Source organism: Dunckerocampus dactyliophorus, chromosome 2, assembly GCF_027744805.1.
Source record: "Dunckerocampus dactyliophorus isolate RoL2022-P2 chromosome 2, RoL_Ddac_1.1, whole genome shotgun sequence".
Taxonomy (NCBI): Eukaryota; Metazoa; Chordata; class Actinopteri; order Syngnathiformes; family Syngnathidae; genus Dunckerocampus; species Dunckerocampus dactyliophorus.
The window spans coordinates 40,414,197-40,428,979 of record NC_072820.1 but is presented as its reverse complement, the minus strand read 5'-3'; the positions used below and the strand labels follow the sequence as shown (position 1 = coordinate 40,428,979).

At 42.5% G+C, this 14,783-nt stretch overlaps 1 protein-coding gene across 2 annotated transcripts in view; it reads left to right on the top strand.

Annotated features, from left to right (window-relative positions):
* Positions 1-14,783, top strand: part of ep300a (E1A binding protein p300 a) — a 41,566-nt gene that overhangs the window by 1,566 nt on the left and 25,217 nt on the right. The window contains exons 2-8 of one of the 2 annotated variants that reach the window (XM_054763221.1): positions 331-1,019; positions 5,789-5,968; positions 6,226-6,556; positions 7,372-7,485; positions 7,709-7,948; positions 8,042-8,147; positions 8,237-8,362. In XM_054763221.1, coding sequence (XP_054619196.1) covers positions 331-1,019; positions 5,789-5,968; positions 6,226-6,556; positions 7,372-7,485; positions 7,709-7,948; positions 8,042-8,147; positions 8,237-8,362 — 1,786 coding nt within the window. Of the gene's footprint in view, positions 1-330; positions 1,020-5,788; positions 5,969-6,225; positions 6,557-7,371; positions 7,492-7,708; positions 7,949-8,041; positions 8,148-8,236; positions 8,363-14,783 lie in introns of both variants that reach the window. The other variant, XM_054763214.1, reaches the window with a different exon arrangement.

Here is a 14,783-nt window from a genome sequence, read left to right as displayed (position 1 = left end):
CATCATAAATGTTGGTATAGCCGTCGTTATATTTGCTGTTAAACGTACCATATGAACTTAATTACGCTGTTGCTAGCTGTGAAGATATTTCTGTGATAATGCAAGTTTATGACCCATTTGCAACATGGTGCATTACTTTAGAAGTCAGGTATATTCTGTGCTAGCAGACATTTTTGGGCGTGTATTTGCACATAGTGTATAACCTGGCCCTCACTTGTGGTGGTATGCTTAGTGTGCAGCATGCCATTGCATTTTCACTGTCACACTTGTACAGTTAAAGGTTTTCCGCAAGTAAATTTAAACTGCTTTCACTCCCGCCCTCCATTTCAGATTTTGGGTCACTGTTTGACTTGGAGCATGACCTGCCAGATGAGCTGATTAGCACTAATGAACCAGGCCTCATCAATGGAGGAGATCTCAACCAGTTACACACCACGCTGGGAGGAGGTCCCGGGGGTCTGGGTCCAGGAGGAGGCAGTGGAGGTCCAGGAGGAATGGGATTTGGTCTTGGCCCAGGAGGAGGTGCTGGGGGCATCAGTGGAGGCCAGGATGCAGTAGCCAAGCATAAGCAGCTGTCGGAGCTGCTGCGTTCAGGTGCACCTACTTCCACCCCACAGGGGCACCAAGGGGCCATGGGGAGCCCTGGAGCGCCCACTACCATTGCGCAACACATGGCAAATATGAAGGGATGCCCTGGCCAGGCACCTCAGCAGATAATGGGACAAGGACAACAGCAGCACCTCTCTCCTCAGCAGCAGGCAAACATGATGCAGCAGAATGCCGTCGCTGGAATGATGGGTGGCATGAACAGGGCTATGATGGCAGCACAGCAGAAAGGAAATAATGGACAGCCGCAACCAGGCATGATGGGGAACCAGGTGATGAATGGTACTCCCAGGATGGGCTTCGGGAACCAGGGGATGGGTGGCAGCAGCAACCTGTTGGCTGAAACCTTACAGCAACAAGGAGCTGCAGGCCAGGCAGGCATCAGAGGCCAACAACCTGGAGCTCTGAACAAGGTAAGGACTCTTTCAAAGTGTGAATGTGACATTTATTTTGTCAAACAAAAGCGTAAAACATTTGTAAACTTCAGATGTATTTTTGCTAAATTAGTGTTTGTCTGCAATTCATTGCTATAGATAATGCATTTAGTGTGTATGATTGGTGTTAAAGGAAAACTGCACTTTTTTGGAATTTTGCCCATCATCCACAGTCCTTATGTGAGACATGAACACATCGTTCTCATTTCTGTGCATGGTAAAGATATATAAACAGTTCAAAAGAGACAGGTCATTTCTCTGTATGGAACTTACTTTTCCACCTATAAAGTCGTCTGAAAGAGTCTCAAAAAAGCGCCAACAATTTCTCCATTTACATATGTGACATGCATATTAACCAAGCTACAGTGACATTATTATTATTATTATTATTAACATTGTTACACCGATCGAACTACGTTAATGGCGCATTGACACTTAGCCATACCACACCGAGTAGCTGCTATCCGGCTAGTGACGAGCTTCACCACAGATTCGCCCGCAGCGCGTCAGCACTGAGCTCACAACGCCTCGGGCCACTACCAAAAGGTAAGGCTAAATATTCGAGATGCCGCCAGTGGTGTTGTGTTTTTATTTTTGAGTTTAAGTTAACGCTAGGTGTCGGTGTTCATTTCTATGCTGCTGTGTGAAATCAATGTGCCGAGAAAGGAAGTTCCAGTAATGAACAAAATATGCAAAATACTGTAAGTCTTACATGTCATCATGAATGTACCTGTTACTACATGGTCACAGCATGGATATAAAATCATAAAATGTTGTTGGAGGTTTTTGGAGGTGTTTTAATAGCGGTCTTTGTTGGCGGCATAGGTGGGTCCCATTACGTGCAATAAAAGAGACAGCTTGAGCTGTCTCTTTTTTTTTAATCTGTTTTCGAATCTTTAGAACACAGAAAAGAGAGCCATGTGTTCATGTCTCACATAAGTATTGTGGATGATGGACAAAATTGTACTTGTATTTTTAAGTTTGGTTACTATTTGAACTTAATCCTTTCTGATTCAGAGGAGTTGCTATTTTGATGTAATGATATACAGTCGTACCTCGTTCATCGCGGTTAATTGGTTCCAGACCGCGATAAGTGAATTTTTATGTAGGAGTCAATATTAATAATTAAGAATAAGTGATCTTTTTATGACTCTCAATACGATTTTTGCCATTATTAGAGCACTGTAGACATGAAATAACACCCCTTCAGTCACCTTTACACTCATATTATTCTTTGTTTACAACCCATTGCTCAACTGTAACACGCAAGCTATGGGGTCACTGCAGGGACACAAGAGATCGCCGCCGCTCATAGCATATAGCAATCTACCGAGCTAAGTGGTTAGACTCCAATTTGATTATTCTAAACTTAAGAAAGGGGTTCAAACGGAGTTGGGAAGAAGGACAAGGAGCGGCCCAAAACTTATCACTTCCACACGGAATGGTAGTAGAATTAATATCGGACATGCCATGGCTGACTCCATGCATTGTGAAGGTAATGTAATGTCATGTCATGTCTTATCAATGTAACATTACTGATTCCCCCCAGAATACTACATATAACTTGTCTTTCAATATTTTTTGACTAATAATAGTACATCGTCAAACATGAAACGGTGTCCGTTTTCTAATTAATTTATTAATTTTCAAAAAACTGCGCGAGAAATTGTGCACTCGTGACACAATCCAGTTTTAGGCCTAAATATGCCTCACACCTTTTTAAAGTATAAAATGTATAGGTAGTCACCGCGAAGAAATGGTAATGTAAGATGATGGAAGAACAGATGGAACCGGATCACAGTGTAGCCTTTAGCCTTGTCGTCAGGCTAGCGCTCAACGTTAGCAGGCTCCAGGAGGTGTTTCTCCGAACCGCGTCTCCATAATCCACTCTGTCTGCCTGCTGTAACTCCAGTTAAGATTTACAATCATATATTACCTTGTGTTCACTTAGCTGCATTTTTTGAGGCCAGATTGACTGTTCAAGCTAATGCTTCTGTAGCCAAAAAACCTTTTGCATCTCACAGTACACAACTACGGTGCATTCAACGACCACCGAACAAAGTGCGAAATCTCAATGAAAAAACATGAAGCATAAGACAAACGAAAAAATTGGCAGTGATGTGAACCTTTTTCCTGTATTATCACATATTTATAAATATTATGGTCTTAAGCTGAGTATGTGTTTTTCTGTGGACACAACTGCCTATTTTTGGAGGGAAAACCCCCCCCAAAACAAATATTTGCGTATTGGCCGGGTCCGGAATTCTAGATCACAAATATGCGGGGATCCACTCTACATTCATTAGGCTATTACAGTGCTGCACACAGCTCTGATATTATGACTAATTTGTAAACAAAGGCACATACATCAGCATTATGCTTACAGATCTAAAGAGTATTAGTCCTCGCAGGAAACAAAGAGCAGAAGTGAAGTCACGTCTATCAATTTTCTTGTGGGAACGTTTTTGATTTTACACTGATTTTACTTTGCAGCCTTAGGCGTGTATGGACGAGAAATAAATTCAAATTGTAAAGGAGCTTCTGAAGCTTGAACTAGGGTGAAAGGACAGCGCTCCATGCCTTCGGTCTACTGAGAGAAAGATGACATATTCCTAACTAAATTGCTGTTGACCGTAAGATAAGTCATAAGCGTGCTGTGGTGTTGCCTGGCTGACAGCAGCCAAGCTACGCTTTAACGCTCCTTCTCCAACGCAAATAATGTGTCTCACGTCTGCGCTAGAGACCAAAGGGATCTGAATTTGAAATGTCTCAATTTACATACAGTATGCCAGTTCTTTAACAGTGTCGGCATCGTAGGAGTCCTGTTAAATCACCGGTGTTGATAATTTGTCAGTTTCTTCCTTTTAAAATCTGACTTAAAAGTCAAACTAAGAGGGATATTTTCATTCATTGTTCAACTGCACTTGTTTGTGTGCATAAAATGCATCCAAAATGATGATGTTGAAGTCCTTTTGCCATTTTCCACAACCATGCATTTCTAGTTGTATCAGTTGTTAGGACAATTTATAGTTAGTAACCCAGAGGGAAAGGGAGTTCTCTCTTGTACGTGGTTGACTCGACTACGATTTGCAATACATGATTCACAATAACGATAATATCTCGATATGGCAATAGGGTGAAATAAAAACAAGCAAAATGATAAGAATTTCGTATTTTATATTTTGCAGCATAATTTAACCAAGTACAAACAGCAATTGTGAAAAAACAATGACACAGTTTTAGTGCAACATAACAGTAAACACTACAAATACTATTATAAAAAAAACAACAACAAAAAAACACAGCATCTCATATCTGGTAAGTAGATCATATCTCTTAAGTAGACCGCTTCAATTTAGAAGTAAAAATCAATATTTAGTGTAGTATAGTAGTAGTGACATAATCTCTGCAAAGAGACAGCGAATGACCCGGATAAGGTTGAGCAGCATGAGGACGATGTTGACAATAAAAGACTTAAACTAAACACGTTTCTTGATTGAACAAGACAGCAGTTTGCATTTGAGTAGAAAAATAAACATTTCTCTTATTAAGCACAATTTTCTCTGAGAAGGTGATGGCGAACGAGGTGGCCCGTGTGTCGTATTTTCGTGAGACACCTCTTCCATACTGCAAAGTCCTTATCTGGCTTTGTAGCCATCCACACTATAAAAGCCAAAGTGAGTCTACGCTTAATTTGAAACTATGCTGGTGCATCTTTCCCTTTTAAAGGGATAGTTCGGATTTTTTGACATAACGTTCTATGACATCCCCATCAGCTATGTAGCACATCAACAATGACTTACTCCCCCACTTGGTCGTGCGAGTCCAGTTGTGGTCGGATTTCCGTGACAAGGAACGTAGTTCCGCTTAGTTGCTAGGTCATTTAGGTAAAGATTTTGGCTTCTCAAAACAATATGCGTTCATAGATGTTGATGGACTACACAGCTGATGGGAATGTCATACAACATTGTCAAAAAATCCTAACTATCCCGACATCGCCATCAGCACTGTAGTCCAATAACAGCTACTTACCCCCCACTTGGTTTCCTAAGTCCAGTTCTGTGGGCCGCTGTTATTGGACTACAATGCTAATGGGGATGTCATAAAACTTCATGTCAAAAAGTCCGAACGATGCCTTTAATTTCCAGTAAACTTCACTGCTGGAATCTGCCGTGGCGTTGCGTTGTTTTGTTTTGTTTTTTCTTTCTGTGACTTCTGCCCAATTTTCTGCCACTCTTGCAAGGAGCTCCTCCTGTATGACATGTAAAATGGTGACTCGACTCACTGCAGAGGAATGGAGAAATACGTTTATAGCAGCTATATTTTAATAATCATACAAAACCGATACATGGAGCGTATCGATTATCTATCATAAGGTAAAATATTGTAAAATATAATATTTTGATTGATCAAGTCATCGTTTCCGCCGTAGATAGACCATATGAATATGAACCAAACACAGTTGGTGGCTTGGTCCGCAACAAAGACGCAAAATGTCGATCTTTTACAAAGTCAAAGCTGATGTACTGTATGTGAATATCTTGTTTTGCCTAACACACAAAGATAATGGTCTGCTTTCATGCATGATAAAGGAAATGTCAAAATATTTACATTTGAGAGGCTGAAATCAGCGGATATTTACATTCTAAAATAAAAAAATAATTCATTGAATACAATACTGTACTGTATGTGACTGTAAGTGTCACTGCCCACTCTTTAGCGCTCATGTTTTCCTATTTTCCTGCCAGATGGCAATGATGGGCAACCAGGGGGTTCCCTTTGGAGGTCCATATGCAGGGCAGGGGAATCAAGGACTTGGTGCTGCAGGGCTGGGCCCTCAACATCAGAGCAAAGGTCCCTTGGGCAACAGCATGGCTCAGTTCAATGTGGACAAGAAGAGTCAGCCCATGCAAGTGATGGCCACCATGGTAAGAAATAAAGTAACAATTTGATACAACTTAACCTTGACTGTTCACCAGTCTGGCATCTCACCACTGACTTTTAAACTTTTTTTTAACTTCACTCAACACTGAGCATTCACTTTGATCTCATATCTGGTCTTGTCCATTCTTTACCACCTTTTGTTTCATCTTTTCATTTTATTTTTACGTGTTATCTACTCATTTACTTATCCTGTCTGAGTTGTACGAATTTGCTCACGCCCTTCCACTTACTTCCCTTGCAGGGCTCCCAGCAGTCTCAGTCAGGTGTTAGCGGCCCTTCAGTTGCACCTGTAGGAGGTGCGTCTGGCATGGTTCCCAATGCTCAGGGAGGTCTGGTCGTTCCTGGTACCCAGGTCTCGGCAGCCTCCGCTGCAGCTGGAGCACCACCCACTGCTGATCCTGAGAAGCGCAAACTGATCCAGCAGCAGCTCGTTCTCTTACTTCACGCCCACAAATGTCAGCGGCGGGAGCAGGCCAATGGTGAGGTCCGACAGTGCAACCTGCCTCACTGCCGCACCATGAAGAATGTCCTCAATCACATGACGCATTGCCAGGCTGGCAAGAGTTGTCAGGGTGAGTTGAAAAGAGTTGTCCTACTTTTTGACGTACTTGTCATTTAGACACACCACAACATAAATTAACTGAATTCACACCCGCCAACGTGTACGCGTTTTTTGTACACGGCACACATTTTGACTCTTGAATGCGCTTGTGTGCTTCTCAGCTCTCCAGGTTTACATTTTGATACATTTCGTCATTTTTACTTTTCGAGCTTAGTCATTGTGCGTAGTATGAGGTGCACCTTAAACAATCTTTGAGCTGCAGTGGCACGCACCGTTAAGGCTGTAATTGGTCGACTTGTAGTACATTAGTTCCTGTCTGTATACGACTCGCTCAGAGGGAGGACAGCCCAACTCAGCGAATGCCTTCTCCTCCAATTTCGGATCTACATTTGGAGTAAAAAAAATGATTGTTGTAACGCAGTGATTAATTCAAGCTGCAATGACACTTCCCTTCTCTCTTTAATTATCATTTGCTTGCTAAAAAGGAAGCTAACAACCTAAATAACAATTGGTGCTCTACTCTGACAATGAGGTATAAAAGCATTTGTGTCAAAGTGCGGCCCAGGGGCCATTTGCGGCCCGTGGTTGGTTTGGTTGATTATTGGCTTACGGCACATTTTAGAAATAAAATTAAACAAATCAACAAGTAGGATACTCAAATGTTCTTCAAGGTTGGCCAGTCTGTTTATTGTGCTTTGGTCTGAAATTTGACTGTAAATAGCTGGGATTGCGTTAATATCATGTTGTATATTATTGACTGTCTAGGAACATGAAGAACGCAAACATCACAGGAACGGATCTTAATTTCTTCCCTTTTGTCCTCAGTTGCTCACTGTGCGTCATCGAGGCAAATCATCTCCCACTGGAAGAACTGCACTCGACATGACTGTCCAGTCTGCCTGCCACTGAAGAATGCTGGAGACAAGAGGAACCCGCAGTGTGAGTGTCTGTATCTGACCAAAAGTATTTCTACTTGCATTTTTTTTATTAGAGGTTGTGGCCTCCCGTCATGATTTCTTCATAATAACAATTATACTATACACTGCTTACATTTTTTTGTCAAAATGATTAAGGGCTGTATTTAAAAGCTGCAGGTTTTTAAATAGGCTGGCAAATCAATCATTCCTATGTCTAATCTTCAATTTTTCTAATGCCCTCACAGCTCTTCTGGGTGCAGCGGGTGCAGGTCTGGGCAGCTCCCTTGGGTCAGTACCGGGTAGCCAACCTAGTGCTCCCAACCTCAATCCGCCGAGTCAGATCGATCCCAGTTCTATAGAAAGAGCCTATGCAGCCTTGGGTCTCACCTACCAGGGGAACCAGATCCAGGGTCAGCCTTCCCTGGCCAACAGGGCCAGACAGGGCCTCCAAGGGCAAGCTGGTATGAGGCAGATGAATCCAATGGGTAAGTTAGCCAACTCAAAGACATTTTAAGGGACACTTATAAAAGAAAGACAAGGGATGCAAATAAATAAGAATTCTGTTCCCTCCCTTCTAGGCTCCAGTCCTATGGGAGTTAATGGAGGTGTGGGTGCTCCTTCCCAGAGTCAGCAAACCAGCTTGCTGCAGGATACTATGATGCACCTCAATGTGAATAACCAGGGGTAAGACAAACTGTATTTTTTTTAATAAAGACAAAGATATTTTATTTGTGAGATAATAATTTGAGGATGCTTTCCGTTTTGTTCTCCAGCCTGATGAACGATGCCAGCGGGGTCGGCTCCATGCCCACAGCAGCCCCTCCGTCTGCCACAGGAATGAGGAAAAGCTGGCATGAGGACATCACGCAGGACCTGCGAAACCACTTGGTGCACAAACTGTAAGTAGTGACAACTTGGTTTGATGATGGTTATGGCATATTAATATAGGTTGTTTTAAACATTACAAAATTACAATAAGGAACATAACACATTTGCACAAGAGCTTATTTAACTCACTCAGCAATTACTGATGACCTGTTCACTTCCTGCGTTTAACATGGTCCTCCTTATAATAACTCATGTATTTACCATTTTCTAACAGAGAAAGAAAAGAATAAAGAATGTATACATAAATAAATTATTAATGAAAGTCTAAATACAGGACTACAAATTGAGACATTTTATAATGCAGGGGTCAGCAACCTTTACTATTAAATAAGCCATTTTACCCCCTCGGCCACTAAAGTAAAATAGTCTGGAGCCACAAATCATCAGATTAAAACAACATCTTATAAACTTTCAAAAGTGTTATTTGGAATTTTACCAGTTGTAACAGCAGAATACAACATATAAAAGTGCAGTGTGCATGTGTAACGGATGCCAAGTAGTAGGGTTATGATAGTATTATCTTGATTAAACCTCACTACCGTATGCCTGAAGAAATGTGCAGCACAGTTATTTGTCAGCCTATTTTTTTTAGCTTGCTGGCAATGGCGACGAACAGCTGTGGTGAGCGATGCGCTGACATCCAGAGCGAATTACGACTCTCCCACGGTTTTGATTGACTGCCAGAATTTTGGGGTATCAAGGTAGTTCAGAGGAGAGAAAGCGGTGTTGACCGAGTACTCTTGATAGTACCGGATCTTGCTAGTATTGAAGATAAACTTACATAAATGTTTGTGTAAATTAATGTAAACTTACCCGCTATGTTTACTCTGGTGCCAACAAGTTCCTATGCCGCTGCTTTTTTCTCTATATCTCAAATTTCTTTTTTAGAAATGTCAAATGGCTCCGGGAAAGCTGACACAGCATGTATTATTCCATGTGTACCTAGGAGGGCGCACTGAATAGCATCCTGTCCGCTCATTGGTCGGTCAGTGAAACTCCCGTAGATTGGTCCTTGTCAGGGGCGACAAGTCAGCGTGTTCATGATGGCATGCACAAACAAAAAATTTAACACGCACGGATTTTGCGTGTCACTTGGCTGGACAGAGACTCGTAATAATCGCTTCCACGCAGGTTTCATTGAAAATTAATAGACTAGAGGCGACATCGCCTCCCGTGTGTGGCACCCATCAATCAGATGTGGTTGCTCGTTCGAGCCCGTCGTGTGCAGCGCTAGACTGCAGGAATGACCACTGTTACATATGTAGATGTACTTTGAAATAAATGACAACTATTCAGAAAGTGTTGAGTGCTTGTATTGAAAATGTCTTTCAGAGTTTTGTGTTGTTTCTTGCCGCATATTAAGCATACATGTAAGCCAGCATCGTTGGCAGAGAAGACAAAGGCATCTGTCCGTGCAGAAATAAGAACTTCTTCTGAGGTGTTTCATTTTTGGGGGTATATACAAGTATTAATGGTTAGTTTATCACGTTGGGGGAGAAGACATGTCTGTCACATCTCAACCAAAGCAGGCAGCCAAACACCGGCTTCCCATGCCTCCCTCGCGCTCATCCAATCACCAATCAGAACTGAGCCATTCACCGTCTCACAGAAAGTCGGATTTTTAAAAAACTCATTACAAAGATGCACATTTTCCCCAGTTGCGAAGGCAGCCACAACAAACAAGCTGAACAGCTGCATGCGGCTCCGCAGCCAGGGGTTGCCGACCCTTCTTGACAGTTCATGTTGTATGTTTTTGATGTAAGATTTCTAGCCAGTTTTACATCCAGCCGCACACTGTTTGCAATATTTTGTGTTGGTGATTTCCTCAGTTATTTCAAATAGTTCCAGCGATGTGAAAATGTTGTCATCCATCAGTCTCCTTCTGGGTTATGGTTAGGGTTATAAATAGTAAAAACTAGTAGATGCTTACTAATATCATTAATTAACCGACATAACATCGGCAGACCTCTTACTGTGTTGTTCAAAATCATTAGTGAATATGTCAGTTAATATATCAGTTAACTGCAGTTAACTTCTCGTTCTGATGATTTTTGGATATACTCCTGCAATGGTGATAGCTTTGTTGGTTGGTGTGGCTAAAGGTTTCCATTTCAAGATCCTCTCCTTCAGCAGTCCTTTGTGTTGTAGTGTTATTCTCAAATGTAGCTACCATAATTTCCAGACTACAGACCTTTTACGTTTTAACAGAATATAAGCCGCCCCGCTAAGGCCCTGTCCACACCCACACAGGAACGTTTTTTTTGACGGGTTGTGCCGAATTAGTAAATAGTTGCATTCAGACGGGAAAGTATAACTGACTGAAAACTATGTAATACACAGGACACACCTACGTGTGGCGCTGTGAACACTTACGCGGACGGAACCACATGACACACCAAACCATAGAAGAAGAAAGAACGCATGAGCATAAGTTCGTCGTCTTCCGCTTTCCAAGGCTCGTCTAGACTTAAGGGGAATTACTTCTGCGAATCATTATGGAGTATAAGACAACGAAATATCAGGAGAATGTCGACTGAGGTGAGTCATGTCCGTCGAAATATTCAGAAATTATGTTGACCTGTTGTCAAAACTCACTTCTGGTCACGTGGCGGCGACAAGGTGGCGGTGGGTCGGTTGACGTCATTGTTTTCGTACAGAGCTGTCTACACGGCAACGACAAGCCACCGCTTTCAGATTTTCCCACTCCGGAAGTCGTTTTAAAAAAAATACAGGCCTCCCAGAATGCCATTCCCGTGTGGATGAGAGGCTGAAATGATAAGATACTTTGCCATTTTGACCTAAAAACGTTTCCGTGTGGATAGCCCCTAAATCTGAAGGGAAAAAAAGATTTGTACATATAGGCAGCACTTGTCTATAAACCACAGGTGTCCATGTTGTAACATGGGATATTTAGTACAGAGAGCGATGTTACACAGAAAGATTTTATTAACTTTTAATTAAATGTTTTTTTTCCCCAAACAATGCATAAACTGGTTAAACAGTAACATACCAGAAAAGTCATTCATCGCTGTCCTCCTACCTTCCTCCTCCACAGTAAAACCACAAAAGTCGTCTCTTCAGTGTCGGTATTGAACAGACTTAGAATTCCTTCGTCGCACAGTTTCAGTCTCTTTCGTTGAAAGTCTCGTTACTTGAAAGCTGCATCATATGCATTTCTTTGTGTGTTCTTCATGATGAGGGTGTGTGCACGTAGCACAAAATTCCCGTTCTGAAGCATACCAAATGTTGCGAGATTAGAATGTAACCATAAATTAGCCGCATCACTGTATAAGTCACTGGGTTCAAAGCATGATTGGAACAACAGTCGTGGCTTGTACACCGGAAATTTTGGAAAATGTCCTGCCGTTCAATGTACGCATTTGTCAAGCTCTTTGAAGTCTTTAATAGTCTTTGTGTTTTGTTGGGCTGTTTTCCGTGTCTTTGCCTTTCCTCTATCTGGTTGCATGCTTGTCGGGGGTCTCACTCCGGTGGGCGGGGAGGCAGTCTCGCTCTTGGTGACTGGTGGGGCCCGGCGGCTGGTCGGCTGCTGGGCTCTGGAGCTCGTCCTACCTGCGGCTTGCGGGCGCAGCGCTCCCTCTCCAGGGATTTTTTGCTTGGCGGCTATCGGCTGGCACGGTGTGGTGGGTTGCCTTGCTCATCCATTCGTCTGCCTGCTTGCTCATTTGCTGGCTTACCCCCTCCCCTGCTCCTTTGTCTGCCTTGCTGGGGTCGTCTGGCCGTTGTGCTTTGCCTCCCAGCAAAGCAGATCATTGGCCATGGCTGCTGGGGCACTGCAATGATTCATTCAGCTGCCTGTGTTCACCAGAGAGAGGCTCCCTCTGGACAGAGGCAGCTGAATTGCTGTGTCCCAATCCGGGGTCTGCATCCTTCATAGGACTCAGCCTATGCGGTCGATGAAGGCTGGGTCCTCATGACAGTCCTCCAGCCGTGGCTGGAGTGATGTGAAATGGGATGGTGTAGCCTTCGGAACACTTTCTGGTTGTGTCACGTGTTCACACCCTCTCGATTCTTGCGATATGCTGTCAAGTCCGCAGAGAAAAAAAGTTGGAGAGACCTAAATAATAGCGCCAAAGTTGTTTTGTAATTATTTTGGGATTATGTGTTGCTGGAAAGAGAAGAGCAGCCATTCATCTGCAGATTTATCTCCAGCTCAGAGAGAAACCTTGTATTTTTAAGCATAATAATATTGTTAACTACTTTATTACTTCTAGCTAATTAAGCGTGCCTTACATTCCGACGTATGTGTTGCCACACACACGGGCTCTGCAATTTTTGGGAAATTTGTTGGCCGTGGCCAGCATGTAAAGGAATTAGGGTAGTAGAGGGTTTGCAAGTGTGTCGTACTTATGGCGCAAGTACGTCGTGACACCCACGTGCTTGCTGCTCGCCCTCCGTTGGTAGCTTTTAGATTGTGAGTGGGGCGTGCGACTTGTGCGTGCTAGGTACCCTTCATGTAAAGCTGTCGTACCTTTCACTCACTGGGGGCGTACACATGTGGGCACGGTACCAGGCTTGTGCAGTCCGCTCACTTCAATTGCACGATGGGCGTACTACTCCTACAGCACCTACGGCTATATATAATAATTTGCATCCCAATTTTCTTCCAATGGGCTTGGCATGCTGTGTGCGGGTTTGAAAATCCGTGCGGGACACGTGCGTGTCTCTTGTGATTTCCCCCGTTTTTGCACGTAGGAGCACGTACGTCGGGATGTAAGGCTTTGTGGCCAATGTGTTTTTTTTTTTTTTAATACATAGATTTTAGCATTACGATGTTGTTTGGATATAGAAGTTATGTTTTGTTTTAATTTTACTATCCATCCATCCATTTTCTATACCGCTTCTTACTATGTTATTCATTTATATCTTAACTGGAGGGTTCACGATTCTCTTTATTGGGCAAGTCAGAATATTTTAAAACAATTTTTATTGAATAGTTATGCATTAGTTTATTTCTTTTGTATTTCTTTTTCTTTTGATCATAATTACGGTACTCGAGGTCTAGTTTTTTAACACAAGTTTACAATTCAAATGTCACACGAAGCTTTACATGTACGCCATTATATGTTCTAATGAGTAAATAAAGCTATACGTACATTACAAGTCTCTCCTTTCTCCTCCGTGTAGCGCCGCCATGTCAAAATATTTTTTCAGACCTGGGCCTTGGGATATGGAAGGCCCATAAGGATGGACGCAATGAAAATTTGGAGCTAATGGCAGAGAAGGACACATTTGTCTGCAGCATTTAAGGACACTTGGAGCTTTTTCGAAATGGGACAGCCTTCGCGCATCGCGATGACCTCATGCGCCCTGCAAATGTGCACTTGAAGGATGCAGACCCCAAAATGGGACACGGCTAGTGAATTATTGCAGCAGAAAGCATTGCATGATGGGAAGCTGTTAAAATAGTTAGTTTTTTATTCAGAACTTATATTGGTACTTGTCTTGCATATTTCTTACCTTTTGAGTGTTAAGTTGCTATGTGATGATTTTAGCGTTCTTCTAAGATTTATTTACTGTTGCTGTGATTGGAATTGTCACGGACTTTGTCAACTTGCCAGAGAAGCGAGGAGGTACTGAATCACCGCCGGTGCTTCGCTACTGTCACCCATACAGAGGCACCTTGGCACACAAGTGTCCCAACTAATGACTACCTTTTTTAGATGTGAGCCGTTCTGGGCTGATTTTCTTTGCCCTGAACTGCGAGCCAAAATTTGCGTACGAGCTGCTGGTTAACGGCAGTCATAGCCGAGGACAGCTATTTGGGGGCTTATGTCAAAGCGACCATGGCTGAAAAGCAGCCAGCAGCGCTGCCGTTAGCTAGCATTAGCACACTAGCTAGTCATCAACCCATCAGCAAAACACACACACATCACAACGAACAATCCATTTTTCTTATCATGTATTACGTAAAACCATGACAGGAACAACATCAAATTTCAAGCACAAAATGAATACAGACCCACCATCCACCATCCCAGACACTGCAATGAACAAACACGCACATACAATAAGGTCACCAGATCTCACCTTTATGCATTCCCACATACAAGTAGTATCAGCTTTTGTGACCAAATATGAGGTGAAAGAAAAAGAGTAAAAATACAGCAGAGTAGTCTTTCTGTACAGTGTGGGACAAGGTTAGAATGTGCGTTCAGGGACTGCGGGGCAAAACGCAAGTTTTAATAAAATAATGGCCCATATTTTCAAAATTGATATCCCTTTACATAAACTTCTATGTAGTTATCAAAGTTAAGTATCATATTGTTTACCACAAAGAGATTTACATCCCTACTTATTTTTATTTATTAGGGACAATGCACATTAATGAACATCTGCAAACAATACAGATTTAAATATGCCAGAATATAGCACAACTGCTAGTTTCCATCTGTAGTCCCCTGGCAGGTAACA